The following is a 17,196-nucleotide window of genomic DNA, read 5'->3' on the forward strand; positions in this document are numbered from 1 at the left end:
CAGTGTGACCGACATTGTCACATGCACAATACTAACGTACGAAAACACACCTCTGAGTTGACTCTCCTAGCTACTAGCTATACGCTTGCTAGAATTAGACAAAAGCGGTGACGGCCCAAGATTACCAAAAACCTCAACATGCAGATGTTACGAGTGTAGGCTAGCAAGTGTAACCTGTGCTCTCTTGCAATTATTGGGTAGCTACCTAGCTAGGTATACGTTGGTACGAACCCTAGTCGAGAAACAAGTGAAATACAGCAGTGACGGATACTTTTAATCCTCTGTCTAGTACCTTGCATTACATGGTACAATCAAAACTACCTGTAACGTGTACGCTGTGGTTACAAACTGAAAGCCATGAAGAGGTTGGGTGCGTGCAATGGGCGGTGCTGCAAGGTCCATCACATGATAGTAAAGGCGCAATGGCTGCTTGTTCAGATAGCGAGACTATCCCTCTTGTTCTTGTTACGGGAGCGTCTGGTTACTTGGCAAACCACATTGTGCAGCAGCTACTTGAGGAAAAAAGCTACAGGCTGCGCGGTACTGTTCGCAATGTCTCGAGTACTCTATCCCTCAGAGAACAGTTTCCAAGCTTGCATATTGTGGAGGCAGATCTCAACGATGACAAGGGATGGCAAGAGTACGTCATACGTACAGTAATATAATATTAGCTAGACAGTACAAATTCTAAGCTGCGCGAGGTTCCTCGCGCAACAGACCGCATTCAAATATCAATTTAGTGAGTTACTATACTAGATTGATTGCATTTCTTAATTAATAGTTTTTGCGGTTCTGGCTGTGGAAGCATTGGTTTCCTAGAGAGAAAACAGTTATCTGCGTCAATCTAATTCAAATAGAAGCTGGCACATAGCTAGCAACTTGTCACACAAACCAACTTTTAAATAAAGTACGACAGTCGATGCTGTTAGTTAAAGCTTCTCTTTCCATAACTTTGTTGCCCAAAATATTTAGTTTTACAGTTCAACCTGCATTTTGTGTGTGTGTGTGTGTGGTGTGTGTGTGTGTGTGTGTGTGTGTGTGTGTGTGTGTGTGTGTGTGTGTGTGTGTGTGTGTGTGTGTGTGTGTGTGTCACTACTTGATACCAAAGTCTATTGCAATGCTGTGTTGCTATAGGGCCATTGAAGGCTGCACGTATGTTATACACGTAGCCTCTCCTTTACCCATCCATGTTCCTCGAGATGAGACAGAAGTCATTCGACCAGCAGTCGATGGCACCAGACGTGTATTACAAGCCTGTATGGACGTCGGTAGTGTGCGCCGTGTGGTTGTGACCAGCTCTATGACTGCTGTATCAGGCATGGGTGAACACGGACGAACATACACCGAAAATGACTGGCCAGATGCTGACACATTAAAAGACCCTTACTCCAAAAGCAAAACTCTAGCAGAACGTGCAGCCTGGGAATTTGTTGATGGTAATTTCTGTTTTAATTAAATAATTTATTGTATGATAATAAATAAGAAATAATATAGTAATGTCTAGTGTTATGTTAAGATGTTATAATATAGTGACATTTCTATTGATATAAAAGGCAAAAGTGTTGAGTTGGTTTCAATTGTTCCCGGACTGCTGCTTGGCCCATTGTTGACCGCTAAGCCTGGTGCATCACTTGAGGTGTAGTTTCGTGTGCAATACAAAATGTCACTCGTTGCTAATTTGGCATTTGTATGTAGGTCGTAAAACGGATTTTAGAAAATAGTATCCCTGGCTGTCCTCACATCTATTTAAATACGGTGGATGTTCGGGACGCCGCTAGAGCTCATGTGGTAGCTTTGGTCAGTGAAAGAGCTCCTGGTAATGACGTTAATGGCATAAATGGTGACTCTGGCTAATTGTGTTATCTACAGGGAACCGATACATCATTTGTGGAGAATCCTTATGGATGAAAGAGGTGGCACAGATTGTTTATGATGAGTTCTCATCCCAAGGTGCATTGTCAGTCGCTCAATTCAATCGACACACACACACACACACACACACACACACACACACACACACACACACACACACACACACACACACACCAACAGCCACGGACACTGATGCGTCTCGTGTGCAACTACCTGAGTACAACCAGACCTGCCTCCTCAGACCCATCAAAAGCAAACTCAAAATTTATTGCCGATGCACACTTATGCAGGCTACAGGGTTCCTACTAGGGGCATGCCCAAGTTCTTCATTTGGCTTGCCAGTCTGTTTTCGTCTCAACTCGATGCTGTCCTACCAAGAATAGGAAACGAAATTCAATTTTCAACACAGAAGGTATCCCACAAGAAATATATTAACAATTATAACAGCCTCCTTGAAGCTGCTGTTTCTAGATGAAGGAAGACTTGGAGATTAGTACTCGACCGGTGAGAGAGAGCATCATTGATTCGTGCTACTCGCTTATTTCAAAAGGATTCGTGGAAAAGAAACAAGGGTACCGTCCTCGTCAACACATTGCAAGTTCCTCACAGTTGGATTAATTTAATCGCTTCAAACAAAGATTGTGTCAAATAGAAAGATATTTAGTAGCTAAAGAAAATGCAATCAAAAATGTGTCTGCTTACTAGGAATGTTTAATACCAGCCTTATTGATAACAGTTTTGTAATCGATTAAGTCAATTGATTAACTGATTTCGAGATTATCCAGACATGCAGGTCTCTTACCATACAGTGATGACTGTGATTCACATGCAGGTACAGGATGTCTTCGTCCTCTCGACGGTGTATCAATGTCTTGCCTTTTAGAAACAACAAACAATTGATACATTAGAGCATATATAGTTGTAACAGTGTGTAACTACATAGAGAGCGTGTGCTGGTATTCCAGTAAACGAACTCACCAAACGACCACTTGACCGTGTGTCTCCACACATCCTGAAATGACAACACCAAACTCAACTACCAACTTCAACTAGCCAACAGCCCACAATAGAAATTTAGTGAATCACTTTGATCACTATCTTAATAACATTTTAGTACAATAGCCAGTAATATCTGCCACCGTTTTTAAGCAAACATTTTAATATCAATCCGCTAAAACCATAATTATAAAGTTTATAGCATTAGTTACAATAAATTACAGACAGACTGCCACCGTTTTTAATCAAACATTTTAATATCAATCCGCTAAAACCATAATTATAAAAGTTTATAGCATTAGTCACAATAAATTGCAGAGAGACGATTCCGTGGTTTCAGTCAAATGCTTGTTCTGAGATGACATTGTTTGAGTATTGGCAACTATAAACTACAAACAGCATATGAGATGAGAGTTCAAGTAATCAATATCAGAAATAAATTCAACTTAAAGTCACATCAAAATTCTAATTATTATTAAAACTAAGTTGTACAAAATTACATCGTCCTGACCAAGTGTTTCAATTCTTCTACTTCTCGTTCCAGAGAGCGCATTCGTTCCAGCTCGCTCTCCAACTGACATACTCGCTCTTCCAATTTTGATACTTTCTGGTGTATGTCTGTTTCATCGTCATCTCGAGTACTTTCCACGTACAGAAGACCGTGGCCTACTGACTGAGAGTTAGCCTACAGTAGAATGTACCAAGTTAGTTTCATACTTGAATTGCTGCATGTCAGGCCTTGGGTTCTCCCACAAGTCAGAGCAAATTCTTCCCTACAGATTAGATGGTAATGTCCTAGGCAATCGCATTTGTCTGTCAGTGTTTTGTGTTTGTTAGTAGTGCTGTACATGCATGTCCATATGTCTGTTATGTTATGATACTCTAACAGGCCTAGATGTCTAATTCTAGATGTGCAATAATTTATATTAAGACTCTTGTCTACTTTGAACTTATCAGACCATTGTGGATGCCAAGACAATAAAGACTTTTCAAACTGCAAATACAGATCAGGAGGTAGGAACCAGTCCGGTTTGGCCGGACCATCTTTTAAAAACTGTACTTTTGCCAGTTGTTGATTACTCAAACCTTCCAGTTGAAGGTATAAGTGATTGCATAACTAATATATTTATAGTTTGAACAAAAGTAGATTATAGCATCTTGACTCAATTGCTATTACGCTGCCCTGAGAGTGTGGAGCAGAAGGTAATTGCGTATTACAGTAATTGTTAGTAAAAAAGAGTAATTATTCAAGAAGCCGTTGTAATAAATGTTTAGATTGCTCTCTTGGTGCGCTATCCTTGGACCACACCTTCTTAGCGCGCGTTATGCCAGCCCATTTTTCAAAATGCTTCCTACAGGCCTGCAGATCACTCAATACCAGACATTAGTGCATGTCTGGTATGCAGTAATCTGTATTTGCAGTTTGCAAAAGTGAATAACAGTATCCATTGTCGTAATAAACTCACAATGGTCTGATAGTTAGAGGCAAAGTGACAAAGTCTTAGACTCAAGACGGTCTCTTCACTGCCCCTGCCATCCCTAGATGCCTTTTGAGTCGGCAAAGAGACTGGTACTAGTAACAAGTGAGTGCATGCACTCAAGCATGTTTTCAATAGTTACATGGCCATTGAATTCTCACATAGGCATGTGAGTGTTTCCATTCAACTACAATTCCATTTAATTCTAAGTAAACAGTCCACACCTGGCTTTGTGATGTAGAAGCAGCATCAGTCTCGTCCTTTGTGAGTTCACTCTTTTCAAGGCTAAAAAACAAACTGAAACTGATAACGTCTCCAAATACAGCAATCACTAAATATTCCAACAGTTTGTTGTCAAGACGACCACCTCCAATAGTCATTTTGATACCACTCAGCAGTTTCTCAAATGATTCTCCAAATTTGCTTTCATCGGTAAAGAATGTCCACTACGACAACACAGTTCATCACCTCATTGCTTCATACAAGTGCATAAGTACTAATCTGGTCACTTAATCTGCTGTAGCTTATATATGTATTATGTACCATCATGTAACTTACTACCCTTTGTTTCAATTACAACAGATATTTCTTGCTAGAAATTAAGACACACACGCGCGCACACACACACACACACACACACACACACCACCACCACCACCACCACCACCACCACCACCACCACCACCACCACCACCACCACCACCACCACCACCACCACCACCACCACCACCACCACCACCATGAACCATAAACCAGCCCATCTAAAGAGATGATGGCCATTACAGCAAAAAAGTAAAGTCATTCAAACACATACACTCGCACATGCATAAACACACATGCGCATGCACGCACACACACACACACACACACACACACACACACACACACAAACATCATATTCACACTCGCAGGCATGTACAAATACACAAACAAGTGGCATCACTGGACCTCCAAAATTGAAGAGACTAGCTGCTAGGGTTTGTCTAAAATGCCACACCTACTAATATTGGGTCATGGCCTCATCAGGCCCCTACTCAGCAATGCCACTGCACAAACAATTTGTTTACAGTATACCTGTCTTCTTGATATTATGAGCCTAAACCCTGGATCCATAGATGCCATTGGAACTTCCTCCAAAACGACATTAAATATTGGCTTTTTTTGCTCCTCGGCCAACCCTAGCTACAAAAATCACAACAAATTGGCAACAACAACAAGCAACCACATAGAGTATAACTACACTTACTTCATCCATGCAATACTCCGATGAAGCAGACCGAGGCGTCGTGACAAATACAAAAGCTCTACAATGCTGATCCAAAAACAAGAGTTACAACTACTTCAAATTAATAAATAGAACCATACTAGAAGCATATCTCAAAGGGTTTCCAGGGTGTCATAAGAAACACTGAGGACAGGTAATGCTAATGATGCCTCTTTGAGTGTCTCTTTTGCTTTCTCACCCCATCGTCCATATATGTCAACAGCAATAGGCCAGAAAAGATTCCAAGACTGGAAATTAAGCCTCTGTCAAATTCTTGTTGTTTTTCTCACTTTCTTTGGCAAATGCAATCATGCAAATATGTGTGACAATTTGATGCAAATAATTTATTTGCCAGCTAACCTGTTGCTGACACTATTGTTTGGCTAACCATTGGAAACCCCACCGAGCCACACCTCTACATACCGCCAATACGTACCTCAACACCATTCGCTATTGCTTCACGCCATTTGACGCCAGCACGAATGCCAGCTTCATCTATCCACACTGAATAACCTGCGGCGGTCAGAGCATTCTGATTGATTATATCGTAACAAGTGAATGACAGTTAATTACCAGTCAAAATAACAACTGATTGATATTTACCCTAATACTCCTAGCAAAGGCAATATTGATGTGAGCATAACTCAAAAAGATGTCTCGCTTGCCAACAACTGACGGTGCATTGAGCCTTCGTAAGTCTATGCAAACATAACAACAATAACAACAACAATAACAACAACATACACTAGTAACTGGCACAATCATCAAGTAATAGCTATGGTGTGTACATCTTATGGACTTTGTCTGTATTTTGCTTGGTATTTCGTTTGAAACATACCTGTCACCAAAATCGTATTTTTGAGTGCCTGTCGGTGTGTGTGTGTGTGTGTGTGTGTGTGTGTGTGTGTGAGAGAGAGAGAGAGAGAGAGAGAGAGAGTGTGTGTGTGTGTGTGTGTGTGTGTGTGTGTGTGTGTGGTATGAATAAAAGGCATGGTGGTGGGAATTAAATGTAGTTGAAGGCAACGATGCACCATTGTGGATGAGAAGTGGTACTATAGAAATGGTAAACAGTTTTCCCTACCTTGGAAGTATCATAGCGAATGATAGAGAAGTGACATTGACTGTACGTAGCAAGTCGAATTGCTACAGGTTCTAAAGCATTTGGGTGTTTGAGGAAACCAATCTTTCAGAACTCAATCTTAACTTATCAGTGTCAACAAAAGGGCTGTCTCCGCTCTGTGGTCTTGTCGGTTTTGCTTGATGGACCAGAGACGTGGACTATCAGAGCCTCATGTATGAATCGGCTGAGTTCCTTTCACAATCGGTGCATAAGAACTATACTAGGGGTGACAAAATACAAACAATGAAAAGATACAATTACTTCTAAACAACTTGCATGTGAGTTTGGTATGGAAGAGCCACTTGAAGACGTAGTGATGGACCGTCTAAGATGGTTTGGATACCTTGGTACAATGGGAGAGGAAAGACTAGACTACCAAAGATGTTATTGTTTGGAGAGCTGGAAAAGAAGAGACCATGCCATGAGACAAAGAAGAGGTGGCATGATGGAATAACATCTGATCTGCAAGCCACTGGAATTTGGAATAAATTGGTATAGTCTAGCACATGATAGATCTCAGTGGTACACATTCTGCAATAAAGGAATTAGAAGTCAAAATAAGAGGACCAATGATTGTGTGGCAGTGACCATCTTTGCCCTTGTTATAAACTTTTTCGGTGGAAGGGTGATCTCACAAGACACAGCCAATTCTGTAGTAAATGAAATGCTCTAGTCATTTGTCCAACGCTCTATGCTCAAGGTCACCGCTATCATCACTTTACAATGGGCAGATTCAAGGTTCAAGGTTCTAGGTGTGTGTGTGTGTGTGTGTGTGTGTGTGTGTGTGTGTGTGTGCACGTGTGCACATGTCCATATGCAAAAAAACTGACATGCAATCTTATGATTCAACCTCATAGAGACTAAGATTATGGAAACTTACCATCTACAAACGATGCTATCCTTCTTCTGTCACTAAGATGCTTCACACCAAGTCCTACACATTACCAGCAGCCAAATGTATGACTTAGACAAAAACAAAAGTTTGCAATTAAATAATGTGTAGTACCCTTCATGTCTTCGTGTGTCAACTCCAACAAGTGCAAACCATCAATGCCACTTTCAATGAACTGCTTACAGTAAAGAGATCTATCTTGTAACTCCTAGACAGAACAAAAATGTGTAAATTTGTTATAATTTCTAGATCCATGATTAATGACAACAAAACAAGACACGGAAAGTCAACATTGCATGCTGCATGCTGCATGCCTCAACACTCTCAAGTAAATTACATGCACTGTCTATCACTCTATATGTGACTCAAAATAACAAAGTAATTTCATGTCAAAAGTGTGGTGCGGTGCGGTGGGGTTGCGGTGCGGTGGAGTTGCGGTGCGGTGTGTGTGTGTGTGTGTGTGTGCGCGCACACGCACGCGCATGTGTGTATGTGTGTGATGTTATGGAAATTAGACACACAATGGTATGGAATATTGGCATAGTTATATTGTTTTTGATGATGGCTACGGCCATTATTGGTTATGTTCTTCCTTGGGGTCAAATGTCTTTTTGAGCAGCAACAGTTATTACTAACTTTTCATCAGCAATCCCCTATGTAGCAGTGGCGAATACAGGATTTGAAAAAAAGGGTTTCCTATATTTAATAAAAGTGGGTGTGTTACAAAAGTTAAACAGGTTTAAGTATTTTAAAAATTCTATAATGTATCTATGTATACATTATAACAATTTATTACTACCGCATCATTTGAACTGAGATATCTATATTGATATATATATATATATATATATATATATATATATATATATACACATATATATATATATATACATATATATATATATACATATATATATTATATATATACCAAACTTTTCAGTTGACTGAAACTTCTCTCATTTTCACATGACGTTATGGTAATTGTTAATGCTATTCATAAAAGAATATTTAAATTTGGAAAAGACGTCATGTCACAAGCTTGCAAGTATCTAGAAGGTCCTTGGGCAAATTTGTAGGTTGTCACTTCCATTTTTGCACAAAAGTACGTTACTCGTTTGAAAAATGTGCAGGATGAGGTAAATCGGAACTGTAGAAGTCAACGGCCTTCAAAAGATCTTCTGGCTTCATCATCTATGCTTTGGCATTGATTTGACAACAATTGTATAGAAGTCCAATACCGTAACGGACTATCTAAGAACCTTTCTTTCAATTGAGACAACGCATGGGGCATAAATTCATGATATAAAGGAATCCAGTAGTATACTAGTCAGAACTAGTCGTTTCAACGTTGCTTCTCGAGAATTGAGCCTTGGCTTTAACAATTCAAAGTTCTGTCCAAAGAGGTGTTTTCCCAATTACGTGGTCTCTTCAAAAAATTTAAACTCTTAATCTGAATTATCCCATAACGCTTTTATATCGGCTATAACATCACAAACTTGTGAATGCGCACAGAAAACACTTGAAGCCCGCATTGTAGTCTTGTGCTCAAGCCCTGAAGCACAGAAAAAATTCAAGCAAAATTTTGAAGCACAGTAAGAAAGGAGACTGCAGTTGGTAAAGAAACCTGCTTGCTTTTGTATCCGTCCCAATTCCAACTGCCACTTGCTACAGTGTGGAAATGGTGAGTCGAAACAACCATAGCTTAGAGGCATGCGTAAACGGCAGGAAGCAGTTCAAAAAAATACGTCATATGAATTGATGCGTTCAATCCAACACGTTTGGCAGGAGTCTTTCAGTTTCTCTGCCGTAGCATCAGGGCAGGCAAGATCAATAGCTCGTTCTAGATAGCGCTGTCTAGCTAAGAGCGTAGAGGTGTGACTACAGTACACCATCCCGGATATTTCTCATGCGTCTCCAGAGAAACTGCATACAGTCTTCGAAACGATGAATGTCGTTGTGCTACATCGATACATTTTAGCACAATGTCACTGGTGACCTGACTTAGTAAGTCTCTCACCTTCATGTTTGCCGGTTTTTTGCAATAAACGACGTTATTTCGTGACTTCCAAAAGCCACTTTACTTCTCTTTCAATTTCTGATTCTTTGAAAACTCATTGGATCCGATACTAGACTTCATGAACTAGGGTTGAATCTCCCTGACTTGTAGAAGATTACAGATTGCCTCGAAATGCCAGACCAAACAAAACGATACTGAACGCAATCACCGAGTACTGTAATTTCTAGTGGAAAGTTTTGAAGTTTCTTGACCGCATAAAAAGTGACTTTTCTCTAGAGTAAAATATTAGAACTGCAATGTATAACAAAAAGGATCAGCAAAAGGGGGTTTCCACAAAAACCCCTCTGGATCCGCTACTGTGTAGGCAGGAATTTTGTAGAGTGGGTTTGGGGAGGCTATGGCGTATCTAATGCCACATTGTGTGTGCTATAGCTCATGGTTAGAGAGTCATCATGTGGAGTGATTACATCCGGAACCTTTCAGGATTGCAGGTTCAAGTCACAGTGATGGCGAGCTATGGCATAATTTCCTTGAGCATGAACTTACACACAATTGCCTCTCGACTCAGGAGTATAAATGAGTACCTGGTCATTGACTGGGGTGGCAAAGGCCCCTGACTGCGACAAAGTCCATCAGCCACTGGGGTCTGGTGGGACTTCGGGTGCCTATGCCACATTTAGCGTCGCAGTTGGTGCTCCTGCGAGTACCTGGCCAGGCTCCAAGAGATTGCTTAGCACGGCCCATAGCTCCTGCATAGGAACCCAACCATCTGGCCAGGGAGCGTAACCGTAAACAACAGCTCCTTATCCATTTGCCATGTTTGCCATTGTGTGCAGACCATGCCACAAACCAGACCTACACACGGACAAGCGCAAGATCAGAAAACATGGCGGGAGGTGTGCGCTACACTTCCAGACTCGGTGATTTCACATCCATCAAGCATCACTTGTGGTCAATGCCAACGGTATTTTAAAAGCTGCTCTGGTCTAGCTCGCCACAATTGCTTTGCGATTTGCCAGCTTCCTGTTCATGAACAGCCTGGTGCACAACAATGTTCAGTATGCCAGAGATGGTTCAAGACTGCAGAAGGTTTAGCTGTGCACAAGTGTGTGCCTGTTGGTCAGCCACAACTGACACCAACTCAAGCAGTGTTGTCACAACTAGCTCTTGATCTAGACACCTCAACTAAGCATCCAGTTTTGAATAACATGTCTTGCTGCTTGTTCCACTGAGAACAATGTTTGCGCTGCTTCAAGTACAGACCTGGTTTTAGACGTCACAACTGTCATCGTGGACACTGCCTATCTGTCGACAGGAGCTCTTTCCAGAATGTATGTAATGACTGCAAACGATGGTTTCGTTGGCCTCAAGATTTGAAAAGTCATTACTGTTCCTCTACTGTTCATCTACAAGCGAGGGAAAAAGCAAACTTCCTAGCTCCCCTCTTTGATGAGGGTGGTGTGACCAAACAAACTGGCAGCTGTAAACATGGCCTGGTGTGTGTGTGTGTGTGTGTGTGTGTGTGTGTGTGTGTGTGTGTGTGTGTGTGTGTGTGTGTGTGAGCATGTGTGTGTGTGTGTGTGTGTGTGCATGTGTGTGTGTGTGTGTGTGTGCACGTGTGTGTGTGTGTGTGTGTGTGTGTGTGTACGAGCGTGCGCATGTCAACTAGACCAATGTTACATTGCACACAAAACACTGTTTCTTACCTCTTTGCCATCCAACCAAACTGCAACATCTTCCACTGCCCACATTCCCGGATTAACCATTGACTCATCATGCAGTCGACCTAAAATCTCTCCAGCAATTCTACAAACAAATCACAATCAATCTCCACCAACCTCACTAGCATATCAACTAACAACCTTTGCAGTTTGGTCGAACAACTATAAGACTTCAGTAAAAGAAGAGGTTGTATCCAGCAACTGAAAACCATAGAACCCAAAATCAATAACTTGATATATTTTATCAAGAATAGAATTACCAACGTTTTGTCATCTAGCGTTTCATTGATGACCAATGTATGAACAATATTGAGACACAATAGCTGCATATCCATATTGAGAGTGCGCAACAAAGATAAAAGTGACGTCATTATACTGGCCTTTACATTGATAACAAGTTAATATCAATCTGAGGGAAATTTTGAATGCAGTTGGTACGTGTTTTGTCATAAGAGTTTGATTGGCTTTCTCTTTGCAAACAAAATAGAGAGTCGATGCAGCATAGAGACGAGTAAAGCCATTCTTGCTAACCAAAAGTTTCTAGTAGAAACAGATGAGTTGCATCACATTGCATGCTGCTGAGTGATATCAATGATATTCATGCAGACAACAAAGACAACCTGCAAAGCTTCAAAGTCTTCTTCTTTTAATATGGGAACTGCGGTGTCATCCAGTTTCCCTTCCATCATAGCAAAATAGATTGTTTCCAGAGCAGTCTGGTAAGGCATGAATGAAAAAATTTTTAATTAACCAAATTGAGATTACAAGAATGGCCTACTAGTATATACAACACAACACAAGACAACACACATACACGCGCGCGCACATACACATGCACACACATGCACACACAAACACGTGCATGTACGCACGCAAGCATGCACACACACACACACACACACACACACACACACACACACACACACACACACACACACACACACACACACACACACACCGTCTTGTCAGCCGCATCATTTGACCGAATGAGCACCAGTAAGTTAGGCCAATCTCCTTTTTCTACAAGTTCAATACACTTATCACGAATTTCTCGTCGTCTCAACTCTTCTTTCAACTTCAGAGCTTCTGAAGCCGCTTGAGCAGCAGCAGCAGCCTACACAAAATCACAGCCACATGAAAATCAAACAATAGTAACCAAAAGGCCAAGATCTTTGTAAAAGCCAGAACAACGATAGACAACTGTGATAGCAATAAACCTTTGCTTCCACAGTAGGATGCTCCAGAATTGCCACGATCTCCTGAAGTGCTTTGATAACCTCCTGTTGGGCAACCATCATAACACACAAGGAAAGCACTGTGACATTATGTGCTACACGTGTGTACCATTCTGTGACTGAATCTAGATCGTTCGTGAAACTGGCGTGTCATCTTGTTCCATTTCATTATAGTGGCCATTTGCTCAAACGATGACTTCTCCATTTGTAGTTGAGTTTGATTCATTCGCTAAGTAAAATAAAAGTATAATAACAAAGTTGCAAACAAACGCTGTGTTGCAGATTGATTGATCTACGACTGTCAAATCATTGAAGCTACTAGAGAAGCAACAAAAGGTGTAAATAAATGTATCTATCTGTTGAATTAATTACAAGTGTTGGGTTTAGTTGTGTGTGTGTGTGTGTGTGTGTGTGTGTGTGTGTGTGTGTGTGTGTGTGTGTGTGTGTGTTGCTCACAGTGTGTGTGTGTGTGTGTGTGTGTGTGTGTGTGTGTGTGTGTGTGTGTGTGTGTGTGTGTGTGTGTGTGTGTGTGTGTGTGTTGCTCACAGTGTGTGTGTGTGTGTGTGTGTGTGTGTGTGTGTGTGTGTGTGTGTGTGTGTGTGTGTGTGTGTGTGTGTTGGGGTAATAATATTTACAATAGAGTGTCTCACCAGCTGAGAGTTTGCTACTTCCAATGGTGTTGACTGAGATTTGTTCAACTCCAATAATGCTGCTTGCATATTGTCTCTGGCAATCAATGCTCTCAATACGGGTACACAGCGACGATCGACCGCAACATGAAGTAGATTGCTGTCTATGAAACAGGAGTCTGGATGAATACATAGACAAACACCATACCACTGTGTGCATGACAAACACATGTACACACACACACGTGCACATGCACACACACATGTACGCGTGCACGTGCGCACGCGCACACACACACACACACACACACACACACACACACACACAACCATTCTCATTCTTCCAGCGCACCACATCTGGTGCACTCTCTTCACAAGCCTTTAGCAACGCCGAGAAATTAGAAAACAATCTAGGATCCTCTACTGTGCAGGCAAGAGGAGTAGACCCATTGCTGTCACATGACCTCAACGCCTGCACCACAATCCCTTTCCTCCAAAGTGCTGCCAGGACAATTGTAAGAATATCGGGCTTGTTGACAACGGCAGCTTGATGTAACACAGTCATCTGACACAGAACAAATCAGTGAGGTCACAAGAACAAATTTAGTTGTTTGAAGGATTGAGCACACCAATTTTGGTTAATAGGCATGGTTTAATTATACTTAGATTAAATTTTAAACTTTAATTTAAAACTAATGCATTCAAACTTTGTTGTAATGCTACTTGTTCGCTGCCCATGGAAGCAATTTAAAAGTAGTGTGGCCTAACGCGCGTTAAAGATGCGTAATTTAACGCGCGCTACAAGCAGCTGACTTACCTAATTAACAGAACTTACTACTACGAAATTGCCTGTTTGTCTCTCTGTCCGTCTGTCTGTCAGTGTTTTGTCTGTTAGTGTGTCTGTCCATCTGTCTGTCAGTGTGTCTGTCTGTCTGTCTCTCAGTGTGTCTTCCAATTCTCCTGCAGGAAAGAGTGGAAACGGAAAACCAGTTGTCTGAAGGGCGGTCAACACCGACGACTGATGGAAAACCTGAATTCAAATGTAAAGTTTGTGGTGACCACGCCTCTCTGGACAGCCCTATCTACTACTGACTCTCACCCACCAGTCGAAACAATCACGTAGTCAAGAACAAGCTTTGGAGGATCATATCTCAATCCACACTTTCAGGATTTTAATCGGTCGCATAACTTCAAAACTGAACACAACTGGCGGAAAGACTATTATGTAGATCTCTAAATATATTAATTTATTTAATCAGGTTGACAGCTATTTCCACAACCGGAAGTATGCGACAATAGATAGCTGCATGGCTAAAATCAAATTTCAAAAAGTGACACAGCCATGGCTGCTGCAGCCGCTGTGGCTCCGTTGGCCCTGTTGTTATTGCTTGCATACGACTTTGAGGAACGCTGGTAAATGTATTAAATGAGGTACAATAGGTGCGTACACATTTCATGCATCTAAAGTTGATATTAATAATAAATACAAAATAAAACTTACGCATAAATTTTTGAACATACAACTCCTGCCAAACTTTTACTCATATAATTTAATTTATGTATAATTTATTTGAGCATATAATCAATTTTTTTGAGCATATAATTAGTTTATTTGAGCATATAATTAATTTATTCATGCTACATACAGGCCGCGTGCGTGGGCGTGTCACGTGTCACTTACTTTCACTTTGTTGTCGAGACAACCCAGAAGGTCGATGTTCTGCTTGGAAAGAAGGTCTTCGAGCAACTCGGCGTTGTTGCTTCGAATAGCGTTGTAGATTTCGGCCGGAGGACAACTTACGTCGTCAAACGAAACCGATGATAACCCGCTAGCGTTGCAGTCAGCGTCATCTGCTCCTTCACTCATCGCATTAAAATGTTTTCAGTACTTTGCCACTCGGAAACTGCATTTATAGCGGCACAATAGGGAATGGCCTGGACATGCCGCACCCACGCTGACAGGATGACCCCACCCACGATTTTCTGCGCAAGCGTGGGAAGAGGGCTTGCCTTTGAATGTCAAACGTTTTCGTATTGCCCAATCAAACAACATATACAAATAGACATATATAGTAAGTCAATATCTGACGACTGACGGCGACCGATTAAAACACTTATAAAAAATTACGACGAAAAATGTTTCTACGTGGTCTCATTCGATTCTTCCACCATCATGGCCCGACTTTCTACCTCCCATGCATTTACATATATACATTCAGGTGTCACCACCTTTGTCGGTGACATTGCCCTGGCGATGGGCTTTACACTGGCCAGAGTACCCTCCTTCGCTCGAAAATCAACAGACCCCTCTCCGGCACTCACAACCAATGTTTTCCGCGAATCAACAAACATATAGCCATCTTCGATTATTTCCTCCGACGTGGACGACGATGATGGGGTAGCGACAAGAGCCTTGATGCCATGCGTATGACCATGGAGGTTTATCCGAACGTCCCAGCAGAAGCAGCATGGAAGGTTCGACTCTCTTATCGTAGCACGAAGCTCTCCTGCACGTTGTAGCAATCGAAGTTGAAGGTCCTGACTGAGAGTCAGTGGCACGGAGAGTATCATGCCGTTGCTGGTGCCGATCCAGAGTGCATTGTCGGCCAGAATTAGTTGAACCACTCTGACTGATGACGACGGCCTTGTTGGCAATACGGGGATATCTTGAGTGACAAGAAATGTGATCAACTATTTTCACAAATAAATAAGTAACAGTGCATACCAAGGAGTCGTTGGACGTGGCGTTGGACATCGAGGTCTTGGACACTTTCGTAAGTCTCTGCATGATACAATTGAAGACTGTTATCGGTTTTGAATGCCATCCAGACGCCATCGCCCATGGATGCCATTAGACTCACAGAACTGTGCCGGTGAGCTTCAAAGTGTGTCTAATAGAAACAGGTTTTAGTGGCAAAACAGAGACAGACAGACAAACAGACAGACAGACAGACAAACAGACGGACAGGCGACAGACAGAAAGACAGACAGACAAGCAGACAGACTGACAGACAGACAAGCAAACAGACAGACAGACAGACAGACAGACAGACAGACATCATTATATAGTTTGCATTGCTGTGAGAAATAATAATGATTTGTTTGAAGTGGATTCCGAGAGACAGACATACACATAGACAGACAGGCAGCTGGACAGACAGACAGTTGCTCTGCACAAGTCTAATTCATGAGTATTAGAGAAAAAATCAAGCAGCTCGGACATCATTTTAGCAACAATAGTTTGGAACTTCATTCAATGGCTATTGTTTAGTTAGTTGTTGTACTGAAGGGACACTAGCTGTGTCCCATAGACTCGTAGCTTTGTTTTAGTGTTAGTGACATTGTATTAGTTTTGATGACAATGGATGATCTAACATTGCTGAGTTCAAAACACTGGAGACGACGATTTTCGATCAAGCTGCAGCAATGCAATTCAAATGTGATCTCCAGGAAGATGGCAGTAATTTCAGCTGGACAAAAATCTTGCAGTGTCCTTGACGAATATCAATTTGTTTTAAACTAAGTGGTTAAATGTATTCTGACCCCCCCCCCATGGAGTCATCTGTTGTAGCCTTAAGTGTTTGTTGTTGATTTAGAGAAACTTTACTTAAAGACTAGCTTTTAAGCTCTCGGTGGATATTTCTTTGGATTTGAAATATATGTATTTGACAGACAGACAGACAGACAGATATCTCGTAGGCACACCCTTGGAGCTCAGATGTTTTCCCAAGCTCTGCTAAGGCAACAGGGGTTGCAGCTAATCAAAGAGAAACCAGAAAGATGGCCAAGTACAAACAACACAAACTGCCTGAAGACTCAGTAGTCAAAGTCGTTTCACTGGTTATGAAACATATTGGATCATGGGGAGAAGAGCCGAGAAATTTTTTGTAAAAACTGGCAGCCTTTTCATCAGATGAAGCAGGAAGACCTAATGCTGCGGAATTTTTAGACTTTGGGAGAAAAAGATTGTCT

At 41.5% G+C, this 17,196-nt stretch overlaps 3 protein-coding genes across 8 annotated transcripts; 1 reads left to right on the forward strand and 2 right to left on the reverse strand.

Moving 5' to 3' along the window:
- The first annotated feature begins 422 nt into the window (after positions 1–422).
- LOC134196841 (uncharacterized) lies at positions 423–2,522 on the forward strand. Its single transcript, XM_062666062.1, has 7 exons — positions 423–640; positions 1,135–1,436; positions 1,554–1,636; positions 1,696–1,816; positions 1,870–1,950; positions 2,163–2,284; positions 2,344–2,522. Exons 1-7 carry the CDS (start codon positions 423–425, stop codon positions 2,488–2,490), a joined length of 1,074 nt encoding a protein of 357 aa, XP_062522046.1. The 3' UTR covers positions 2,491–2,522.
- LOC134196598 (uncharacterized) lies at positions 2,473–15,178 on the reverse strand. 6 transcript variants are annotated; one of them, XM_062665781.1, is made up of 23 exons: positions 14,906–15,178; positions 13,555–13,789; positions 13,246–13,388; positions 12,705–12,824; positions 12,578–12,640; positions 12,319–12,474; positions 11,981–12,076; positions 11,799–11,900; positions 11,625–11,740; positions 11,502–11,561; positions 11,346–11,445; positions 7,737–7,830; positions 7,611–7,664; positions 6,214–6,308; positions 6,047–6,142; positions 5,593–5,658; positions 5,421–5,528; positions 4,714–4,792; positions 4,571–4,631; positions 3,586–3,641; positions 3,380–3,534; positions 2,812–3,257; positions 2,473–2,748 (listed from the first exon to the last, which is right to left on the reverse strand). In XM_062665781.1, the coding sequence occupies exons 1-22, from the start codon at positions 15,089–15,091 to the stop codon at positions 3,171–3,173; spliced, it is 2,328 nt and encodes a 775-aa protein (XP_062521765.1). In that variant the 5' UTR covers positions 15,092–15,178; the 3' UTR covers positions 2,473–2,748; positions 2,812–3,170. The 6 variants fall into 6 exon arrangements, with proteins under 6 accessions (XP_062521765.1, XP_062521767.1, XP_062521766.1 ...); XM_062665783.1 differs by having other exon boundaries at positions 4,692–4,792; XM_062665782.1 differs by lacking the exon at positions 3,586–3,641 and having other exon boundaries at positions 3,380–3,553; positions 4,692–4,792.
- A 62-nt stretch (positions 15,179–15,240) lies between these two features.
- On the reverse strand, positions 15,241–16,283 carry LOC134196456 (JNK-interacting protein 3-like). Its single transcript, XM_062665585.1, has 2 exons — positions 15,950–16,283; positions 15,241–15,890 (listed from the first exon to the last, which is right to left on the reverse strand). The coding sequence occupies exons 1-2, from the start codon at positions 16,074–16,076 to the stop codon at positions 15,367–15,369; spliced, it is 651 nt and encodes a 216-aa protein (XP_062521569.1). The 5' UTR covers positions 16,077–16,283; the 3' UTR covers positions 15,241–15,366.
- Positions 16,284–17,196: the final 913 nt, after the last annotated feature.

This window comes from Corticium candelabrum, chromosome 21 (genome assembly GCF_963422355.1).
Source record: "Corticium candelabrum chromosome 21, ooCorCand1.1, whole genome shotgun sequence".
NCBI lineage: Eukaryota > Metazoa > Porifera > Homoscleromorpha > Homosclerophorida > Plakinidae > Corticium > Corticium candelabrum.